Source organism: Ostrea edulis, chromosome 6 (genome assembly GCF_947568905.1).
Source record: "Ostrea edulis chromosome 6, xbOstEdul1.1, whole genome shotgun sequence".
NCBI lineage: Eukaryota > Metazoa > Mollusca > Bivalvia > Ostreida > Ostreidae > Ostrea > Ostrea edulis.
The window spans coordinates 18027705-18052004 of NC_079169.1; the positions used below are offsets into that span (position 1 = coordinate 18027705).

Consider the following 24300-nt stretch of genomic DNA (forward strand, 5'->3'; position numbering starts at 1 on the left):
TCAATGCTGTTGATGTGCAAGTTTTACAATTGTGTGATTTATAATGAAAACTCTTTTGTGCAATTAATTCTATTGATCAAACTATTATTCTGGAAAAACGTGTTTCTTTTTCATTAAAACGAGGCAACGAGATAAGCATACAAAACCTGACTATGCAATTGTATATTCAATTAGTCTGTCGACGCAAATGATAATATAACACTTAATGATAACATTATACCGATTGCTATTAAGTTACTGTACTGGGGGCCTCCGTGGCCGAGTGGTTAGAACATTAGAGCATTGCGCTCAAAATCACACGGCCTCTCACCTCTGTCGGCGCGGGTTCGAATCCCGCTCGCGCCGGTAAGTGAGAAAGTTTCCCAGTTTACTTTCGGAAGGTCGGTGGTCTCTTCCCAGGTACATTGTATCTGGGATCTCTCTTCCACCAATAAAAACTGGGCGCCACCATATAACTGAAAAATTGTTGAGTGTGGCAGAAAACATCAAAACAAACAAACAAATTACTGTACTGAATGCATATCCAACGGAAAAAATAAAGAAACAAGAGGCCCATGGACCACATCGCTCACCTGAGTTAACGTGACCATATTTAAAGATTTTTCTTATATATTTGCAGGTAGAGCTTTGATCCCTATTGTAACCCCAACCTACCCCCAGGAGCCATGATTTTTACAAACTTGAATCTGTGTCAGGAAGCTTTCATGGAAATGTAAACCTTTCTGCCCCAGTGATTCTTCAGAAGATTTTTAAAGAATCTTCCAATATATTTGTATATAAAACTTGGATCCTCTACTGTGGCTCCACCCTTTCCCTGGGGGGTGATTTTAACAAACTTCAATCTGCACTATGTTAGGAAGTTTTCGTGTAAATGTAAATTGTTTTGGCCGGGTTGGACATTGAGAAGAAGATTTTTAAAGATTTTCCATGTATATTTGTTTGTAAAATTTTGATCCCCTAATGTGGCCCCATCCTACCCCCAGGGGCCATGATTTTATAAACTTGAATTTGCATTATGTCAGGAAACTTTCATGTAAATTTTTACTTTCCTGGTCCGGTGGTTTTTGAGAAGATTTTCCTTATATTTTTGTATGTAAAACTTTATTCCCCTACTGTGACCACATCCTTACCCCCCCCCCCCCCCCCCCCCCGGTCAGGGATGGCATGATTTCAATAAACCTGAATCTGCACTCTGTCAGGATGCTTTCATGTAAATTGGTACTTTCCTGGCACAGTGGTTCTTAAGAAAATTTTCAAAGATTTACCTATATATTCGCATGTAAAATTTTGATCTCCTATTGTGGCCCCAACAAAACCCGAATCTGCACTATGTATGAAAGCTTTCATTTCACATAAATTTCACCTCTTCTGGCCAAGTGGTTCTTGAGAAGATTTTTAATAACCCCACCATATTTTTACATTTTTATAATTATCTCCCCTTTGAAAGGGACATGGCCCTTCATTTGAAGAAACTTGAATCCCCTTCACCCAAGGATACTTTGTGCGAAGTTTGGATGAAATGGGCCCAGTGGTTCTGGAGAAGATTTTTAAAAGTGGCCAATGTATTTTCACTATTATCTCCCCTTGAACAAATTTGAATCCCCTTTACCCAATGATACTTTGTGACAAATTTGGTTGAAATTGGTCCAGTGGTTCTGGAGAAGATTTTTAAAAAGTTGAATGTATTTTCACTATTCTGTTATTATCTCCCCTTCGAGAAGGGCGTATCCCTTCATTTGAACAAACTTGAATTCCCTTTACCCAAGGATGCTTTGTTCCAAGTTTGATTAAAATTGGCCCAGTGGTTCTGGAAAAGAAGATGGAAATGAAAAGTTGACGACGACGACGACGACAACGGCGGAGAACAGACTTTCGATTCAATTGAGCCTTCGGCTCAGGTGAGTTAAAAAGTAATACATTAAAAAGGATATATCTATAAATGTCCGTGTCGATTTGGACGTATTCTTACTGGTATATATTTCAAATGACTGATTCTATATTTGTAATTAAAACATTTCTGTGACGTCATTCTTTTCTCAAAGACTTGGGAAAACTGGACTGTTTCTCGTCCTATGTTATTGTGATGATCCCAATATTAACGCTAATACTGGATTCCTCAGTAACAAAGGTTAAGGTCACACCAATCTTCACAAAACGAAGTAAAAAAAAACGTGCATTGGTACAAAAAAAGTCCGCTGTAATCCAAATCAAGCGTAGGAACTGCTAAAATAAGAAAAGTTGACACCCTACTGTACGTATCAAAGAAAGGTTATGAGCTGCGACATCTATTTTTGACATCTCGCATCGCCCGTTGAAAGGCTCCACTATGAACACTTCTAGATCCTTTAGTCAAGCAATAGAACATACTCGTATATCCATGATCCATCAAGTAAATACGCAGAAATTCGTTTTCCATTTCCGTTTCTATTTCCACCAATTTTGCATTCAGTGCTCTGCAATACAGCTGCAGGAAAAAATATATTATAGAATTACTTCGAAAGCATTTATCATTACTATCATGATGTTATCATAATTAGCAATATCATCCTTCAGAATAATAGTAAATTTTATTGGTCGAGGGTTGGTCACGTGAAAGAAAATTTGTGATGTCTCCCTCACGTGCATGGTGACAACTGTGTCTCCCTTTTGAAGATAATTTTAATGGCACAAGCGAGATAACTCTATTAAAAAAATAATTGCGGGATCTTTAATCCATGAATTTTAATTGTGACTTCAGTGTCAACATTATATATTAACAATTTTTGCATATAAACTCCAAAACGTTTGCTCCAGAGATACTGCTTGCACTTTTAATATTGCTTCATATGCGAGGTGGTTTTCATAAGCTATAATATAATCTTATCTAATTAGAAGATATCGTAAAATTAATTAAAAACATACTTCCGTTTTCGATAAACTACCGTGAAATTACAAAATTGAAAGTAAAGTGGCGGATCTAAGCCAGTTTTCTTTTCCTTTTTAAAATGACAACCTAGAAGATAATACCAGTGACACGGCAAAGTAAAATGTTTTGCATTGTTTTCTTTAAATTTTAATATAGTATAGCTTTCTGGTGGACAACCTTGGGTTTTTTAATTTACACTTACAGTGTAAACCATTTTCGGATATGCTCTTTCTACCTATCTAGTTTTTGCGAGGATTATTTTCACCGTGTAACGTAATTCATAGAAAATATATGACGTCAGAATCAAATGACGTCACAGCAGTACGAGACTAATAGAATCCTTCATTAGTACGAGTGTGGGATAGGAAAATTCCACCGAGAGGACAAGATACGCCTAAAAATCATGGAGGTCAGACTAAATCATATTTCGGAGTTACTTCCCAATGTTTCACGCATAGTAATACTTAAATGAGAAAGAGATGAAATGTCAGCTGTGTGATGGAGAACGGACTCGCACGTCCTGAGTAACTTTAGTGCTGTGTGCCGTCCAAAAAGATTTTTGCTACCTTTGCAATTCTTGTAAACAAACTTCAAGACAATAGAACTATTTCTTTAACATAAACTCGAAGCCAAATATTGTAATGAAAATAATCATGTGATGCACCGTTCTGGTGTGGCGTTAAAAAAAGTGAACATTTTGAATTTTTTACAAATATTCTTGCTAGCATGCGGTTTTTGTTCACGTCTTTATTTATCGAAGCACTCATCATACTGTGGTGTTTTTTTTTTTAGTGAATTAAAAAAAAAACTGAAGCTAAAATAAAATAAAATAAAATAATACAATAATTGAGAATTTTAAGTTTTAACTGGTTAATTACTTGTAATCGGTAAAAAGAATTTATGACTAATTGGTTACCAAATTTCCATCCATTATCATCCCTACTAACTAAATATTACTGCTGTGTTCACAAACAAGATCTTCAGTGCTTGCACCTCTGGTGTGTCCAGGGGTCCGTCTTTATAGAATCGACAGTTACTTTATCATACAGCGTACAATGTTTATTGGGAAGGGTAGGAGGCTATAGAGGAGAAGTCTGCATTAGTGCAGAATAAGTTGTGATTTTTATTATATTTTTACAGTTTATTTCATTTTTTGATGTAAGGTGAAGATAATGAACAGTGATCAATCTCATAACTCCTATAACCAATACAAAATAGATAGTTGGGCAAACACGAACCTCTGGACACACCAGAGGTGGGATCAGGTGCCTAGGAGGAGTAAGCATCCCCTGTTGACCGGTCACACCCGCCGTGAGCCCTATATCCTGATCAAGTAAACGGAGTTATCCGCAGTCAAAATCAGTGTGCCAAGAACGGCTTAACAATCGGTATGAAACACGTCAGACAGCATTTGCCCCAATGCGAGGTTGTACTGACGAAGTAGATCGTTATAACGACCATAGAATTTGCGAAATGCTGACTTCAATCGAGACTGTTGAAATCCCTGTACCATCAACTTGTTTGGCAGTAGCTTACCTCGATTTAAAAACTGACCATACGCAGAACAAGCTCTAGCATATCGAATCAGTTGAGATATATAAACACCATATGCAGGTGATAATGGAATATTGCTACATAAATATGGGAAGTTGACGATGGAGAAGCTGAAATCATCCCGTTTGTCATACAGTTGTCTACTATACTGTGTATATTACATTATTGTAGAATTTGACCTCCGATGCAATCTTCAGCGATCGATAATTAGGCCTAATAAGACTCCAACTGTACGCAAAATAATCCCGCGCCGTAAATCGAAGGCTATCATAAGAGGTGGATTTTATTTAGGAAATGCATTCAATTTCCTGAGCCAACCTGAATACAAATTCTTTAAAATCTTTAATGTCTGATGTGTTATCTGTTAGAATGGAGCCGATCGCCGAGTTGTGCACATGAACAAGTCACGAAGAGTTAAGTTTGGTGCTTGGGTTCAGGACCCCCCACCCCCTTCCGAATAATCTACACGTGCTGTAGCAATGGTCTCGTCCAAATCATCGATATACGGGGGGTGGGGGGGGTAACAGGTTATCACCATGGTTAAATCCTTCCCTACCTGTCAGTGGCGTAGCTTCCATTGAGGCAACCGAGGCAGCTGCCTCGGTAAAAAAAACAACAAAAAAACCTTTTACGTTGTTAAAATGTCGATAGCTTCTGGGGGGCACAGCCCTCCAGACCCCCTGCCTCGGTAATATTCGAACCCAAGCTACGCCTATGCCTTTTGTGGATAGTTCAATTTCTTTGGACAAATTTGTATCATAGTTTGGTTGAATGATTATTTCTTAACAGTTATATTCTTTAATATTTGGTAAATTCTTGCTGTGCATGTCACAGCCCCCCCCCCCTTTCATTCCATACAAAATATTTTCACAATATTCATTCACCCGATAGGTACCACAGATACCCAGCGTTTTAATTATATCTATTATTTGGAAACAAATTCAGACCATTCTCTTATATTTTTAGTCTTTTTAATGTTATATAGTTATCATCAAGCACTACTAGTGAACAATAAACGTATGTATCGAAACGCAAAGAAACGCATCAAAGTCTTTTATTTAGAACCATAGATTAATTTCTGGATCCACAATGTTCATACAATAAGGACGAAACTGAAAAAAAAAGTCTGCTCCGCTTGTATCCCCCTTCACTGACACACCAAGTCAATAAAACGGTATAACATAGATATGTGATCGAATTTACCCCATACATGGTCGAAGTTACCCTGATGTTGACAATGCTACTAAAAACGTTGTATTTCCTTTTTTTCTTTTTTCTTTAAAGATATTTAACACTGAAAAATTATGACAAGATGAGAGCAATCAGGATATCTAAAAACCAGTTTAACATTAACTCTGTCATGTATCGATATATTCGTTTCTAATTCACGTGGTAAACATAATCGGTCGAAATTAGACCACCCTACCCTAATTATTTTTTTGTTGTTGAAAATATTCTTAATGCATGTCAACGTCTTGCATACCATAAAGTCCGAAATACATCTAATTCAAAATAAGCCCTTTAAAAAAATACCTTCCCTGGTTATTATAAGTTCTGTTATAATAACCAGTGATGGTATTTTTTAAGGGCTTATTTTGAATCATTTTGGACTTTATGGGTATGCAATATGTTGTTGACATGTACTAGAAATATTTTCAAGAAAATTAAAATTAAATCAACTCATGTAGCTTATTCAGAAAGGGGGGGGGGGGGTGGTCCGAACCCAAGCACTTGTGGATGATCTTAGACTCTCATCAAAACCAGAACAGACGGTGTGATGTCAAAATTATTGATTTTTGTGGTCTTGATACAAAAAGAGTTACACATCATGGCAGCCTCTATAGATCGCGGGAATTTCAATTTTTGACCTTTTCAAATTAGTCCTGAAGCTTATCAGGGCCATATATCAACAGAATTATATGACAAATTTTTATCATATGATTAATCCTATCATATATTATGTAAAAATCCTTTGGGTTGCCTTTTACTTTAAATGACTCACTCGAGGAAATATTTGTATTTGCAATTTTTTGAAATCTGTTATGTATTCAACGGCAGTGTTTGGAGTTAATGGCTAGGCTGTAATGCATTAATAAGCGAATCCAAAATGTAAATATTTGTATTCGGGTGCTTTGTATACACTTTACTGGAAGTTTACAGATACCGTCCCACACGAACGATAACTCCTACATGCAAACATTACGAAAAGAGGCAATATTATTCATAACAATTTCATGAAACTTTATCTTCACAAAAATATACAAAATGTCTGGGAAAAAAGGAAATCAATCGCATAATAGACTTGATAAAGAGATCATTAAAAACAGAGTTATTGCCCTTGGATTCAATATTTTGAAAGGTGTCATTGATTACTTAGACTTCTGAAATAGTTTATGTTTAATAAGAATTTTTACAATAACTATCGGAAAAGACTCCAAGAAGATTTATCCTCCTATCATGTATAAATCTAAATAAATAATTGATTGTTCAAAATCTGATGACATCACAAGAGGGTGGAATTACTTTAAACGAATCCGATCTGCACAAAAGGACGATCAACATTCATTCAAACATCGTGAGGGTGACCACAAGTAACTATATTTTAAATGGTAATTCTAAGTTGGACTACAACGGATGACGGGTGCATAAAATCTAACGTAATGAAGAAAATAGTGTAGGGTTAACGACGGCGACCTAATTCTCAGAAGTTGGACTTATTTTTTCAAAGTTTCTGGGACATCAGGTAAACGATTTATGTATTTCAAAACAGAACAATATTCTGGCTTTCAACTGGGAAACCTTTTTATGCATTTAATTTATCACGATTAATACCGAAGTTTTGAGAGCTTAAAGCGAGCACCCGATAATTTTTGGCTGTTTTGTTAGCTCCTTTTCACTATTTACTATGTATATGAGTTTGCTCAGATTGTGTCAAAATCTTGTGTTCTATGTGACTTTCTTCGTACAGCCGATTGTGAAAGGAGTGTTAGATATCTTACTATGGAGAACCATTCATCCGTCACGGCTGTTAGATATCTAATTTTATGCCCCCGAGATCGAAGATCGGGGGCATATTATTTTTGTCCTGTCTGTCATTCTGTAATTCTGTCATCCTGTCTAAAACTTTAACTTTGCTAATAACTTTTGAACAGTAAGTGATAGAGCTTTGATATTTCACATGAGTCTTCCTTGTGACAAGACCTTTCAATGGGTACTAACCCTTTTGAACATTTCACCTACTTTTAAAAAAAATTAACATTGGTAATAACTTCTAAATGGTAAACATTAGAGCTTTCATATTGCACATGAGCATTTCTTTTGACAATATCTTTCTACTGGTACCAAGATATTTGTTCTTGTGACCTTCGCCATCTTTGGAATTGGCCATTATGGGGGGGGGGGGGGCATTTGTGTTTCACAAACACATCTTAAATCACTCATTATTACTATCAAAATCGTTTGGGAGGACAATCATCCAACACATGTAATCTTGATTTGTAAATTCGCAAGAGTATGAACACCACCCCCCCCCCCTCCCCGTCAACTGAGAATGGATTAATAAAAACTGGAAATATTCTTACTTTCACTACAAGTCAAACTGTATGGTACATAAATGTTATTTTAGTATAATAAAAATGTATTTTAAAGGTCTGTTTCAAACGTTTTAATTATTTTCAAATATTCTCAAACAACATTCTTAAATAAAATAGAAATTAGCATGAATTTCTAATACTTTAAATATTCTAATTCAAAATAAGAAATGCATAACTTCAGTCCAAAACGAATGTATTTACAACCGTTACATTTAAATCAAATCTCTTCAAAAAAATTTGAAAGATGCTTTTTAGCTTTAAAAATGACTAAGTCCGTAAGTAGAAAAAAAACTGCATTACTTATAGAAGACTTGTCCAATCAATGCGAAAATACTAGGTCACATCTTCATTTGGTGAGTAATGAGTGTACAAAAATCCATGCACTAGTTTCTTAGGACATGTCCGGACAAAATCATGTCTACAGGCAGACATTGTGATTCCAATATACCCCCAAACCTCGTTTGCGGGGGTATAATAAAATCTAATCGTTATGTTGAGTTTTTGAAACGATGATTTAACGTTTCCATAGATACGAACTCGTTATAAGGAGATCACCAATTCATTATAACAAGATAACTAACTCGTTTACGAGATCAAGATATAGGACTCACGGTGGGTGTGACCGACCAACAGGGGATGCTTACTCTTCCTAGGCACCTGATCCCACCTCTGGTATATTTAGGGATCCGTGTTTGCTTAACTCTCTCTTTTGTATTCCTTATACCAATCATGATATTGATCACTGTTCGATATCTTCACTTCTCTTTATAACAAAATAATTAACGCGTTATACCGTGATACTAACTCGTTATAACGAGATGAAATGTGAAGATAACGAACCGTGATCAATCTCATAACTCCTATAATATATACTATATACTTACCCATTATAACGAGTTGTTTTTTTAAATCTTGTTTTTTGTTGTTGTTTTTTTTTTTTTTTTTTTTTTTTTTACCTTTTTCAAAAATGAGCTTACCCAGCTTTCGAACGAGTCCAATAAAATTAATCCTAAGAAATATACTGTCCGTACAAAACTAAACTTAAAGTTTGAGAACTGTAATAAAGGCTTTGATGTTCGGGTTAGTTACAAAACAGTTGGTCTATGAAAACAATGAGATAGATCAGAGTGCTACAAATCGAAACCCTTGATTTACAACACAACTATTTTCAAGCACAGTTCAGGCCTTACACCTCTGTATTTTAAATAGCCGCCTCAAACATGTTGTGTTGAAAACTTACTGACATATTTTCTCACTTCTCTCATCTTCAAACTTCGAAAATGTGCTGTGTTGTAAATCAAACGTATGTATAAGGGGTTGAATTCTAGCTCTGTGGTCTATGTCCCGGAGAGGTACAGTTCTATGATCAAATGAAGCATTTTGAACAAAGTGTCTACTCTTGTAAAACTGATCACGACGGAGAAAGATGGAAACTCTCGATTTTGCTCGATGTAATGGAGGTCATGTTTATTGAAATTGGGTGGTTTTATATCATGACGTTATAGTGTATATAGTATATACACTATGGATATTTTAGAGATTTTGCTAACACTTAATGATAATCACCATTGCTTCTGTCCATCCGTCAGGTACATCAAGAAAGAAGGCGTAGCACGAGTTCCCTCGATGTTTCCAACCACTCGGACATTGGGTAGGTTGGGCAGAGGTGCAAAGTGCTTCAAAATAATGTTTGGAAAAAACCCCGAAATATTGAATTTAAATCAATATAATATACATATATAAATGTGAAATACTATTAAGGTAAACATCATGAGTTTGTAACAGGTAAATCATTTCATATAAAACCACGCTCTGTTTTAAGACATATGAGAAAATGAATGGAATACAAAGTGACCTACTGGTAAGGACCACAAATAACGTGACAACCAAAATATCCATTGTTCTGAAATGAAACTCCGATATGAGGTCAGTTTTATTGTACGTAGTGCTTTTAAATGACATGTCTTATCGTTTACAGTTATACAGTAGATGTACAAGACTTGGGCATTCTAATCGTGAACAATAAGAAATCACAATCCTTGATGTCACAGGAGATCATTTTTAACATTACTCTTACTCTCCGTAAATATCAACTTTGTTTCATAGACCCCCCATAGAAATGAGATTATTTCTATTAATAACAATATATAAGTAATCGAAGAGTAAAGGTACATGGAACATAAAATCGTTAAACAATTGATTGATAGATTGAATATTGTTTCACGTCCAACCCTTTTCACTCATATGGAGACGTCACCTTTGCCGGTGAAGGGGCTACCTATGCTTGGTGCTTTAAAATAATTTTTGAAAAGAAACGAAATACTAAATTTTAATCAATACGTGTTACTGCAGTGATAAGTTTGTAATAACCTACGTGAAATATTTTATGAACGAATTAGCTATGAATCTGCGACTCTTCTGTTTTGAGAGGTAAATTTGCGAGAAATGCGTTGAAGAAGTGTTTTGGTGTGTTCACGACTGTTCGTGTGATATATGGGCGCAAGGATGTATGTGTACTATTTACATGTGAAATTGTGAAAGGAAGTGAACATGAAAATGTGACAAAGGGTTTAGATTTGTCATTTTGATGTATATAATGAATTCTGAAAATCACTAAGATGTAGCTTTCTTCAGTAGGGAGATATTTCATAAAGATTAACTAATCTTTTCAATCCTTGGGAGCTGCCATATTTAAAAAAAAAAAATTACCTCCCTGCTGGGTTATCTCTTAGCATCCACTAGAGGGCAGCACTGATGCTGACATCAGTAGGACATATTGTGTGTATGTTTGGCACATTGTAAGCATCAACGTTAAAATGTCATCAGCAAAGAGTGAATTAGATATGGGATATCAGGTTGAACCTGATGTTACAGAGGAAGAAATTGTTTCTCAGAATAATGCTTCTTCACCAGCAGTTGATTTTAATGAGAGAGAAATTTTCCTTGATTGGTGTGCTTGTGGAAATTGTACAATGTAACTATGTACATTCAAGGGGTGTCTTTGTTGTCATGAGTTTGAATATTTTGTGTCAGCTAGATTACATAGATCTACACCTAAAGTGCAGTTCTCTACATCCATATTTTAACACTGTGTGTCAAAGTCCTGTTATAACTGATACAGCTTACATTTATCCATGGATTTATGTATCCAGAGAGGAAGGGTCTCATAGGACCTGGATAACAACTTGTTAAACAAGTAAGAAAAACACGAAAATGATACCTTCTGTATTCACATGTATTAAAATCTTAACACAACATGGCATTTGTGTGTAAACATTTCCAACACATGTGATAGAATACAGTAACAATTCTGTTGCAGACATGCTATCAAGATTTATGGCCTACAGACAGTTTATCAACTAGGTCAAACGCGGTCAGCCTCTTGGGGGTGGGGTGGGGGGTGGGGGGTCAGAGTAGTTTTAACCTCATTTCTTGTGACATAAATTAAGAGGGCATTTCCTAAAGAGCACTGCAATTATGAAAGATTTCTTAAAACATCAGACTCTGATACAAATTCTAAATATTAGTAAATAAGTATTTTTTAAAATGTAAATAAAGAATATTATTGTAAATTGAATCTCCAAAATGTATCTGTGGTCCATGTACATAAATTGTTATAAAATATATAAGTTACATGCCTATATTGCAGTACTTTTATGACACAGTCACCTTAATATTTTAAAATTTAATGAAATTAATTGATTTGGAAACTTGAAACATTACAGTGTTCTGAGTAAGTTCAGAAGTTGGAGGAGCTGGAAATATTTTGTGGGAGACTCCGAGTGTTTTCTTCTTTTTTTTTAATGCATTGTAATTAGATTTGATTTCAATTCTTTTTACTCCAAAACCTTATCCATCAATTCTAATATGAATCCATAAACCTTTTCTGCTGTATAACAGTGACCCTGTCAACAGCAATGTGTCTTATCTACGTCAGAGCACAGACGCATACTGTGAAATAATGGATGACCTCCATAAACCTTTAACTTAGAGTGTTTAATTGATAAAATCTCGTAATAGAAACAAGCAAATTAGATTTAGGCCACACTATTCAGTTTCAGGAGGTTTATTAAGTTTATTATGCAACAAATATTTTTTCTTTAACTACTAGCATTAATAAATTTAATTTGAACCATTTTTGATACAAATTAAGGCAAACGTTTATTTATTACAGTTTCACATGTAATTTATAAAGTCATGGAAGTTAAAAATGTAGATGCGTGCAATATTATATTTGCGTGACTGTATGCATTGCGTAAACAGAACAGATGAATAAACTTCGTAATATTCCCTAGTTTGAGCTCCGCCTATTTTTTTTAAATACTGGAACACAACAGAATACTATCCCTCACAATACGAGTATAATATAATGCCTGTTACAACAAGCTGAGGACATATTCTAACCCGGATCCTCACGGAACCAATTTTGATAAGAATTACAATGATAGTTATCAAGAAGTTAAAATGTTCATTTGTTCAATAACATATTTAATAACTGACCATTTTGGCCTCTCCCTCATATCAAAACTCCTATCGTCTCGTGGGCATCCGGGTCAAACTTTGCAATCAATTGCAATAAGTGACCTGAATTTAGTCATGTCACTTAAATGATTGTATGCAAGGTGAAGATAACGAACAGTGATCAATTTCATAACTCCTATAAGCAACACAAATAGATAGTTAGGCAAACACAGACCCCTGGGCACACCAGACGTGGGATCAGGTGCCTAAGAGGAGTAAGCATCCCCTGTTGACTGGTCACACCCGCCGTGAGCCCTATATCATGATCAAGTAAACGGAGTTAACCGCAGTCAAAATCAGTGTACCAAGAACGGCTTAACAATCGGTATGAAACACGTCAGACAGCATTTAACCTAATGATAGGTTGTATTGACGAACTAGATCTTTATAACGACCATGTATCTCTACAGGCAACGAAATTATGGGGAAATACTCGCTAAATGCGAGTTAAAAATTGAATTTGCGAGTAAAAACTCATAAGTGATCGCAACTTTTTGCGAGTGAAAAAACCCCGATCTTTTTCCCGGATTTCCTCGGTTTATTGGCTGTACTTTGAAGTTTACAATAATTTTGTCTTGTGCATAGAAACGCTTTACAGAATGAATATACAAGTATTGAAAAAGTAAACGTGGATCGAATAAATAACTAAGGCCAAGGTCATCTCAGTCAGTGATGTCGAAGATGGCCTACTTCATACACACTTCGGACGTCTCAGAGACGTCTGATTTAAATAGCAAGCATATTGATCTCGTCCGTGTCTACATAAAACAACACATGACAGTGTATCACCGTTTCACGCGGTGTCCTTCTATACTCTATAGTCAAACACTTCGAGTTCGAGGGGTTTTCTTTTCAACTAGAATTTTTTTTAGATGAAATTTCCAAAAGTTTTGAACATATAGTTTAAATTGGCACAAACAGTCTTCAAGATTTCAATCCACATGATGCTGTAAATAGGTGGTAGATCTCTGGACAGCGAGTACGCCGCACAAGTGTACCATATGACCCGCACCATGTATGTTGTCTGATAATTAATTCAATTTTAAATGAAAGAATTCGCAATCTTATTTTTATTATTGCACTTTAAAGGAGATTTTAAAAGATTTTCCCAAAATTTTGATAAAGAGACATGCTTGTTTTCTTAAATTCATGTAAAACAGTAATCGGTTGAAAAATGCTAGTAAAAGCTCAATTTTGCTAGTTGGAAAATAATCCACTAGCTAAAATTTGCTAGTGGTGAAAAAAGTTAATTTCAATCCCTGTTACTCTTTTAACGCCTCTCTCAAGAATTTTCCTATCGAGACGTCACCGATACCGTTAAAGGGCCTCAATTTATACTATCTACATTATGAAAGGTGAAGATAACGAGCAGTGATCAATCTCGTAACTCCTATAAACAATACGAAATAGATAGTTGGGCAAAAAAGGAACTCTGGACACATAAGAGATGGGATCAGGCGCCCAGGAGAAGTAAGGACCCCTGTCGACCGGTCCAAGAGATGTGTGTTTTATCGTTTGTGGTCCCTTGGTGTAGTAGTAGATGGGTGGGCGTAATTAACTATTGTATTGTGAATACTTCAATGTGGTCACTCGTACAGGTAATTTCAACGGTTAGTTAGACCGTTCTTAGCACAATGATTTTGACTACGGATTACTCCATTTACCTGATCAAGATATTGGGCACACGGCGGATGTGACTGGTCGATAGGGGATGCTACTCCTCCTATGCACCTAGTCCCAACTCTGGCATACCATTGCGTCCTTGTTTTTCCAACTCTTTAATTTGTATTCCTAAAAGAAGTTATGAGATTCATCACTATTCGTTATCTTCACCTTTCATGTCACTAACTTGTGGCACAACTAGTGTGCATTTAAATACTATATCACTTTTTTGCTTGGAACAATGCTGATTTCCGATATTATATAAATTCACTGATGAATTAGAATGGTGTTGACTATCAGTCAACACAGAGGTTTGATAAGAGTTCGACTTCTATGTAGATATAAAGGGGTCACGATCTGTTATCTACACGTGTACTAATATCGAGCAAAAATGAATTTCTTTCTGCTTTTAATCTTCTGCGAGGGTAAGATTATTTTGTAAAAATTACTGGTCATTTTTAAAATAGTGGTCATCTTCAAATAATTATGTATCAATCAATGATTCTGATAATATCAATACATTTCGTATGCTAATTCGTTGCTCAATTTGATCTGGTTATAGATGTATAAGATATTACAATGAGGGAGTCTGTAGTTTATAATATTTTTAAATATCTCCTTTCTGTTTTAAGTTGTGTCCATCTATGCAGCTCAGTGCCCTTCCGGTTGGGTACAGGAGGCGTCATCATGCTACTTATTTGTGACGTCATCAAGAGAGCACTGGACAACGAGTTCGGTACCTATTGTTCTATTAATGGGTCATTCACTTCTAGAGCTTCGTGCTCCTTGTTACATTGGCCGTGTATATGTAAGACTCTAAAGTGCGATCGTCTGCGCCAAAGTGCGATGGTTTGTTAACGTTACGGATGCCAAAGTGTGATGGTGACGCCAAAGTCCGATAGTGAGGAGTTCAGTAACGTTTGTGGCGTCACGTCATTGTGACGTCATTCTTAAAGTCTTTCAAAATAAAACTGAAGAAATCTTACATGGATGACAGCAACGGCAAGATTTACCTCGTTGAGGATAGTGAGAACGGCAAAGTACATTTGTTGTCGAACTATCTCCTTCGCCCAAACATTCTATAATTCATTATCATTAGTTTGACGTACACGTATTGAATTCCTGGGGGTGTTCTATAATACAAAACATTCTATATGATTTCGCGTTGGAAAATTTTGTGTTTTTAACACAACGAGATGGTAATGAAATAAGTTCTTATTCTTGGTTGTTGTTTTTTTGTACATGGATTTTGCACTGATATTTTGGTGAAACAACACACGGTTGGTTCAGTCACTACTAAAACGTACACTGTGTCGTTTACAAACCAAAGGATTTCGGCGTGTCACACCATCGCACTTTGGCGTGTCTGACCATCGCACTTTGGCGCATGAGTGAGGACCATCGTACTTTGGCGTGCCACACCATCGGGGTTTGGCGCAGACCATCGCACGTTGGAGTCCCATCGCACTTTGGAGTCTTACATAAATTATATAAAAGACAATATAGCAAAAGCGTAAAACTTCTCCGCATCAGTCTTTTATTCCCCTCTTGCATAGAGAATATATGGAATTTTACGAATAAACAAAGGTAATGATTACCCTATTACAGATCGACGTTTACTTCTAGTTCACAAACTGAGTTTGTTTTTCATCAGTTTCATTGTAGCCTCCATGGTGCTAGTCTGGTGGAGATAGACTCGGCGAAAGAGAACGACTTTCTTCGCAAACATTTGACCGATCTAGGTGTCCACAGTAGGTATAATATAAAATTATGTATTATCACATGATGTTGTTTTGAAAGCTAAAATATTTTATTACTTGCGTTATTCTAGTTAGTTAGGACGCTTGCTTCGTAGCGGAGAAGTTCCGGGTACCATGTCTGTAGCCTGGCAGTGGCTGTCCCTACCTCACGCGCCCAGCATTAGACAGGTTGGGAACACTTCCCCTATATAGCGAGATCTCGCTAAAACGCGATAATCCCTCTTAAGCGAGAGTAAATATATCCTGTACAACTGAGAAAAACACATGTGGATTACATCTTTTCGCAGTGGCGGATTTAAGGGGGCGCAGCCGACGCACCCCCCCCCCCCTAAATTTGTCAAATTTAAGGTAAATCGTGGTATCGTGTTTAGAAAAATGTATTAAACGATATAAGAAGTAATAATTTCTTCCACTCTTGGAGAAATAAATGACAAAATCCTTTGATTTCTTGAATTACTTTGATGGGATAACTTAATTTTTTCCAAAAACCCTTAATATTTGCGTCATTTTATTAATTTCACCGTATAAAAAATTATAGAAAATGGTACAAATGACTAAATAGGAGACATATTTCAAGCTCTATAAAACCTGTAAAATCCAGGAGCTAAAGGCGGCCCCCAGACCCCTGTCTCATAAAGTGGTGTCCCCCGTAACCGCATATCCTGGATTCGTCCCTGCTTCGTGTTTCACGTGAAAAGAAGAAATGGTGCTAAAATGTCTGATATTTCTGCTAATATATAAATCAAAACAAAACCACTCACGATGTGCATTGGATTCCAGACTTCTTCCCTCTAACGCAGCAACGATGATATGAAATGTCTTGACTGTTTTGTCAATTCTATAAAGACAGTTCGCATCATGTTGAGTATGTGTCGCACTTATTCAGCGTTGCACGGAATTTGTCATTATTTTCAATTAAACCATCAAACCACCTGTTTATGGTAATGTTCACTTTCTCGCTAAAGAGGGATAATCGTGTTTTAGCGAGAAGATCTCACTAAAGGGGAAGTTTTTCCGACCTATTAGAAAAGAAACTACCGGCTGCGTAATTATGCGTGTTGGTTTGAGCGTTCGCTTCGTGACAGCGAGGTTGTGAGTTCGAAACCCTCTCGTGCCATGACCGCGTCAAACCTTAGACGTTGTTTGGTTGCTTAACATCCCGTAGATTATTTTTCACTCATATTGAGATATCACTAGTTGTAGGTGAAGTGCCTCAAAGAACAAGGTACGGTTGTGTACATAAAGGCCCAAACATTCTCTGTTTTAAATGAGTCATGGATTTACCTTGGTCTGTGTTTTGAGTATGTTAAATATATGCCATGTACACTATATCAACTTCAATCAAAATTATTGCTTAATTGCATTAATACGTCATGAATAAGACCCCCCCCCCTCCGCCTTTGTTAAAAAAGAGCTTAATAACTGTTAAATTTCATTCAGATTATTGCATAGGAAAAGGTGTGCGCAACTGTCGGGGAAAATGTAATTAATATATACAGTACATGTATTGTGTATTAATAGAAAATGAAAAAGGCATTTGAACAGGAATTTGCACGATGCATGGGCTGTATGTTTTCTGAAAGGACCCCCCCCCCCCCCCCCCACTTCCCTGAATTTATGAATTTTTTCATTGATTTTGAAATTTATTCGATTTTATGCCAACTTCATGCTCCTGTCGTATAATACAAATCAAGTTTGGATCAAATTGAACGTAGTTTGAATTTCCTTATATATGTAGTCCTTATTTTGATGCCAGATTTTGGGACTCCTACTGAAACCATCCACTTTCTGGGTCAGGTGATCGTAAAAACTGTACCTACTTCTTCCGATGTGTGCTTAGCTCTTACGGCCTTAGCAGTGGGGGTGGTTATAACATGCCAATGCCTGCCGCGACCTCCGTTTTAAAGTTTCGATTCGAGAGACCCGTGATCCTCAATTCTAAATGCCGAACATTTGGCAAAGGAGCAATCAATACGTATGTTTACGTCCTGGTAATGGGGAACTCGAACTCACGACCTCTCGGTTACGAAGCGAACGCTCTACCGCAGAGCTACCGCGACAAACATAGGTAGCGATTATTCCTTCGACAAATGAGAGACATTTATCCAAGCAAGTAGAATGCTTGACATATGTAAGCGAGATTCTCGAGCCTTTAAACCGGAAACCCCGTGTCGCAGCAGGTGTTCGTACATGTACAAATAAAGAACCCTATCTTAAGGGTAGGTATATACTCACGTACAGCTGGTGACGTCTCAATGTGGGAGAATAGTTCTCAAGGGGGGTGTAAAACAAAGAAGAAAATGTCTTAACACGAGTATGATCTGATAAACGGAAGTCCAATGAAATAGTGGGCGTGGCTTTGAATAGGAACTCTCACTGATAAGGCCTTGAGCACCGTGCACATTTTGTGGCAAATCAACAACTGGTAACCTATCTTTAGAAGTGAAAACTTCTTAAATGGCATAAAAATATACGTTTCACACATTCGCAAACATTACATTATACTTTTAAGTACAAAAAGGTTAAAGTTCATGTGTATCTCCTAGGATTGTGATTAAAAACCCCAGGACGTAGTACTTAATGAACCCCAGGTGGTAGTACTTAAGACGACAAATACAAAAATCTGAAAACACAGCAAACAAAGATGACGGCATAGTCACATGATAATTACTTATCTTTATCAAGACTACGAACTTGTGATCTATGGGTCAGGGTTAGAAAACTACACGTACACGTAATAAATATATGGTTCATGTACTAAACACTATTTGTGTCCTTGAAAAATATGCTTTTGATTGAGTAGCACACAAACTTGCATAGTTATCATCAAACGTTTTTCATAACGTCCGTTTGTATTCTTCCTCCCTCCCTTCTTATCCAATGTCTACTCCATAACACTGTATAGCCGTTCAGCTGTGATTTCAGTGCATTACGTCATGACCCTAATAAAGGTCAAAGGTAAAATCTTTGCTTCAAAACTTTTGAATTATCATACCTACTGCAAATGAAATTAATGCGGTATATTGAAATTCCTCTGTTCGTCCGTAACACAATTTTATCAGAGTTTGATGAAAACTGTAAACATGTACAGTGTTGTATATAGATGTCTGTACAGTGTTGTATATAGATGTCTGTACAGTGTTGTATATAGATGTCTGTACAGTGTTGTATATAGATGTCTGTACAGTGTTGTGTATAGATGTCTGTACAGTGTTGTATATAGATGTCTGTACAGTGTTGTGTATAGATGTCTGTACAGTGTTGTATATATATATCTGTACAGTGTTGTATATATATATCTGTACAGTGTTGTATATAGATGTCTGTACAGTGTTGTATATAGATGTCTGTACAGTGTTGTATATAGATGTCTGTGCAGTGTTGTATATATATATCTGTACAGTGTTGTATATAGATGTCTGTACAGTGTTGTATATAGATGTCTGTGCAGTGTTGTATATATATATATCTGTACAGTGTTGTATATAGATGTCTGTACAGTGTTGTATATAGATGTCTGTACAGTGTTGTGTATAGATGTCTGTACAGTGTTGTATATAGATGTCTGTACAGTGTTGTATATATATATATATATATATCTGTACAGTGTTGTATATAGATGTCTGTACAGTGTTGTATATAGATGTCTGTCCAGTGTTGTATATAGATGTCTGTACAGTGTTGTATATAGATGTCTGTACAGTGTTGTATATAGATGTCTGTACAGTGTTGTATATAGATGTCTGTACAGTGTTGTATATAGATGTCTGTACAGTGTTGTATATAGATGTCTATACAGTGTTGTATATAGATGTCTGTACAGTGTTGTATATAGATGTCTGTACAGTGTTGTATATATATATATATATATCTGTACAGTGTTGTATATAGATGTCTGTACAGTGTTGTATATAGATGTCTGTCCAGTGTTGTATATAGATGTCTGTACAGTGTTGTATATAGATGTCTGTACAGTGTTGTATATAGATGTCTGTACAGTGTTGTATATAGATGTCTGTACAGTGTTGTATATAGATGTCTGTACAGTGTTGTATATAGATGTCTATACAGTGTTGTATATAGATGTCTGTACAGTGTTGTATATAGATGTCTGTACAGTGTTGTATATATATATATATATATATATATATATATATATATATATATATATATATATATATATATATATATATATATATATATATCTGTACAGTGTTGTATATAGATGTCTGTACAGTGTTGTATATAGATATCTGTACAGTGTTGTATATAGATGTCTTATATGAATAACAAAGTTGTGCACGTTCTATTTTAAATGGCTTTGTTTTTAAATCGAAGAAAGTTAGAAATATTTTTTTTATCATTATGGATGTTTTATCATTGTACAAAGTATATCATAGAAACCATTTGTCCTTCAACCAGCACAAAATTCATCATTTACCATCATCCAATGTTTCACACGGGGAGTTTAGTCAACGTCTAGACAGTTACGACCATGTATTAAAATCATTGAATCACTCATGTCTAGGTCGTACTGTAAGAAAAATTGATTGTTTATGTTTTTACTCCGTTTTGGCAATATTTCACGACGGTAAACTAACTGAAATGTATTCTGTAGTGAGTTTTGGAGTTTCCTTGACGGCCCCTTGTGAGGCTACGCATTTTAGAAAATCGGGAATGTTTTATGTGCCAAGGGGATGGTGATCCTTGACACGGGGCACCCTTTAACGTCCCATATGACGGGAAAACGTTAGAAGTTATGATCATCAAGATCCCAAATAACTTGGGAACACTTGGCTAGCAGTTGAAAGGCGAAGATAACGAAAAATGATCAATCCACAACTCCCATAAGTAATACAAAGCAGAGTTGGGTAAACACGAACTCCTGTATATACCAGAGGTGGGATCAGGTGCTTAGGAGGAGTAAGCATCCCCTATCGACCGGTCACACCCGCCGTGGGCCCTATGTCCTGATCGGGTAAACGGAGTCACATTCATGTTTCATTACACCGGTTTGATATTTACAGCCGACTTCTGGATTGGTCTGACAGACGATTCTCTGGAGGGCCAATGGGAATGGTTGCCGTCGGCAGAGACGTCAGGGTTCACGGACTGGGCCCCGGGACAGCCAGACAATGGTCATAATGAGGATTGTGCCGTTTTGTCCCATCATTCGGATTACCATTGGAATGACGACCAGTGTGACAACTCGCATTACTTTATCTGTGAGAAAGAGTGAGTAGCTCGTCCAACAAAAGGTTGTCATTCTGAAGCAAAGGGAATACTAGTAAATGGTACAATCAGAATAACACGAAATGAAACGTTTGTGTAACTACATTTCATTTTAATTGTAGAATAAAGGGACATGGACACGATTTTGGTATAAAAAATATTTAGATATTTATCAAAAATGTGATGGTATTTGATTCGTGTAAAACAACAAGAAACCTTTTCAACAAAAGTACTGCAAACGGTACAACACATACAAGTTTTACCGTAAGTGCAATATTTGTATCCATGATGTGAAAAGGTCCAGAAAAACCTTTGACCTACTTTAAGCACTAAAGTAGGCCATGATCCACCTATCAATTGTTAACTGATTATAATATCCCTGATAGGATGGTTGTGACAAATTTTCAGGGTAATACATGTGCATGTATTCATATAGCGTAAATAAATATGGTAGGTCATAGTGCACTAATCTTATAATCCTCAGAGAGGAAGCTTGTGACTAAATTTCAAAAGGCGTCTTCCACTTAGCATGAGGAGTACGTGTACCAAGTTTAACGTTCCTAGCCCCAAGTTCGGTCTGTATCCTGCCTAAGTTTCGGTCTGTATCCTGCCTAAGTTTCGGTCCGTATCCTGCCTAAGTTTCGGTCTGTATCCTGCCTAAGTTTCGGTCTGTATCCTGCTTAAGTTTCGGTCTGTATCCTGCCTAAGTTTCGGTCTGTATCCTGCCTAAGTTTCGGTCTGTATCCTGCCTAAGTTTCGGTCTGTATCCTACCTACGTTTCGGTCTGTATCCTACCTAAGTTTCGGTTTGTATCCTGCCTAAGTTTCGGTCTGTATCCTGCCTAAGTTTCGGTCTGTATCCTGCCTAAGTTTCGGTCTGTATCCTGCCTAAGTTTCGGTCTGTATCCTGCCTAAGTTTCGGTCTGTATCCTGCCTACAAGGTTTTCTATCATAAGATACCACGAGATTAACCTTGAAAAACATTAGGCATCTTACGCTCATCATGGTGACTAAACATACCAAGTTGTAAAACCCTGGAACTTGCGATTCATTTGCCTACAAATTCCAGACATACCTACGATGTCATACCATAATACGTCCCGTCTTTAACAGGAGTATAAAAACTGACGCAAAGATGCATTTAAAACAACAAGACACGAACCCTGCATATGTTTACATGTCACGTGACTCAACTATCAGTTGTTGGCTTGGGTGATTTTTTTTTTAATACGAACATGTTCTGTTCTGTCTTAAGTTTGCTTGTTCCCTAAATCTATTGATCATTTATAATTTAACGTATGACGAAATGTTGAATGATTTAGAAAGCTGGTGTTCTCGTCCTCCAGAAGTGGTTTACTTGCTATGACAAGCGTGTTGACAAACACGATTTCGGAAGCCAGACTATGTAAATACAAAATGCATCCACTTATTAGAAAAATTTACTTTCGAAACGAACCACCCGAAAAATTCAATCGATGAAAAATCGTAACCATGTCCCTTGAATAAGATTTACATATCAGAGAAATTAGATATCAAATATTAGGAAATCCATTCATACAGAGTGAGAGATTTTCATGCATTTCATTTTACCCTTGTTCGATCCCATATTAATGTTTAATTCAATATATACTTTGTTTTTCTTTATAGGGTCAGTGGGGACTCAATGATTGTAATAGGGTGATGTCTCAAGGAAATATACAAAGTATAGATAATATTAACTCGTACTGTAAACCAAATAGTCTTGTGCGTGTAGTGTGTATTGTTTCCATTATGGATACTCAATGAGAAGTCTTGATCCTCAATCAATGCCAATGGATAAGTAATTACGATTGATTGATTGATTGATGTTTTCCGCCACACTCAACAATTTTTCAGTTATCTGGTGGCGCCCAGTTTTTATTGGTGGAAGAGAGAACCCAGATATAATGTACCTGGGAAGAGACCACCGACCTTTAAAAAGTAAACTGGGAAACTTTCTCACTTCGATTCGAACCCACGCCGACCACAGGTGAGAGGCCGTGTGATTTTTGAGCGCGATGCGAAGTAATTACGAAGCCTGATTGTGTTGTGTTTATGACTTAAGATGATTAACGGAGGGTTTCAATGTCATCCTATTATCTGAGTGGTACTTGACATGGTTACTCAATTAAGTGTTTTAATGACAAAGGTGAAGATAACAAACTCTTGATCTCATGGCTCTTTATCAAGAATACAAAATCAAGTCTTAAAGGGGCATGGACACGATTTGAGCTGAAAATTTCATTTTTCTATATTTATTGTTTACAATGTTTAACTAAAGTATTTCTAATGGTCAACCTTGAAAACACTTGAATATCAGTTTTGGAGTTACACGTGAGATACAACACTCACAATTTTTTGTTATGTAAACAAGGCTCGTGCCATGTTTTTGTTTACATATAGATGGCTTTATAGAAAGTAGCATGTTTAAAAGAAAATGAGATATGCTAAACACTAGTGTTCAGATGTAATTTGTAAATTGAAAAATCTGCTTTGAACGAATATTTACTAGTATATGTGTAACATATGTGAACAAAAACATGGCAGGATACTTGTTTACATACCAAAGAATTGTGAGCTCTATATCTCCCAAATACCTCGACAACTGACATTCAAAGTTTTGCTGACTACTAGAAATACCTTAATTTAGCATTCTAAACATTAAAAATGGAAAAATAAAATTTGAAAATTTTCAGCTCAAATCATGTCCATGTCCCTTAAAGGCTAACACGGACCCCTGGACATACCAGGGGTGGGATCAGGTGTGCTAAGGAGGAACAAGCATCTCGTCAACTGGTCATAGTCAGTGTGTAAAGAACAGCCTCAATTGGTGTGAAACACGTCAGATAGTATTTTATCCTATGAACTGTTGTAAATCCTGTAAAAAATACAATATCGAGAACAGGAGCCCCTGGAAACACCAGAGGTTGCGTCAGGTACATAGGATGAGTAACTACCCCTTGTTGAATCATCACACCCGCCGTGATTACTATTTTGATCAGGTAAACGAAGTGAGTTATTGTGTGATAAGTACGGCGTGACAATACGCAACGTCC

The 24300-nt window shown here is 36.5% G+C and overlaps 2 protein-coding genes across 4 annotated transcripts in view; one reads left to right on the forward strand and one right to left on the reverse strand.

Moving 5' to 3' along the window:
- Window positions 1-18376, reverse strand: part of LOC125645813 (perlucin-like) — a 30322-nt gene extending 11946 nt beyond the window's left edge. The window contains exons 1-5 of one of the 3 annotated variants that reach the window (XM_048871663.2): window positions 18231-18376; window positions 16757-16833; window positions 9912-9955; window positions 9619-9728; window positions 2368-2464 (exon numbers count right to left, since the gene is read on the reverse strand). In XM_048871663.2, the coding sequence (XP_048727620.2) occupies window positions 2368-2464; window positions 9619-9728; window positions 9912-9951 (247 nt within the window). In that variant the 5' untranslated portion in view covers window positions 9952-9955; window positions 16757-16833; window positions 18231-18376. Of the gene's footprint in view, window positions 1-2367; window positions 2465-9618; window positions 9729-9911; window positions 10083-16756; window positions 16834-18230 lie in introns of those variants that run through there. The other 2 variants (XM_048871664.2, XM_048871662.2) reach the window with 2 other exon arrangements.
- On the forward strand, window positions 14564-22957 carry LOC125645819 (asialoglycoprotein receptor 1-like). The gene is made up of 5 exons (XM_048871672.2): window positions 14564-14660; window positions 14868-14971; window positions 15890-15986; window positions 21023-21230; window positions 22874-22957. Exons 1-5 carry the CDS (start codon window positions 14627-14629, stop codon window positions 22905-22907), a joined length of 477 nt encoding a protein of 158 aa, XP_048727629.1. The 5' UTR covers window positions 14564-14626; the 3' UTR covers window positions 22908-22957.
- The last annotated feature ends 1343 nt before the right edge of the window (window positions 22958-24300 follow it).

Excerpts from the sequence above, each read along its gene's own strand:
- LOC125645819 (XM_048871672.2), top strand. The coding sequence starts at position 14,627 with ATGAATTTCTTTCTGCTTTTAATCTTCTGCGAGG. Across the intron at positions 14,972-15,889 it reads AGCACTGGACAACGAGTTCG|TTTCATTGTAGCCTCCATGG; the intron begins GTACCTATTGTT and ends GTTTTTCATCAG. Across the intron at positions 21,231-22,873 it reads TACTTTATCTGTGAGAAAGA|GGTCAGTGGGGACTCAATGA; the intron begins GTGAGTAGCTCG and ends TTTTCTTTATAG.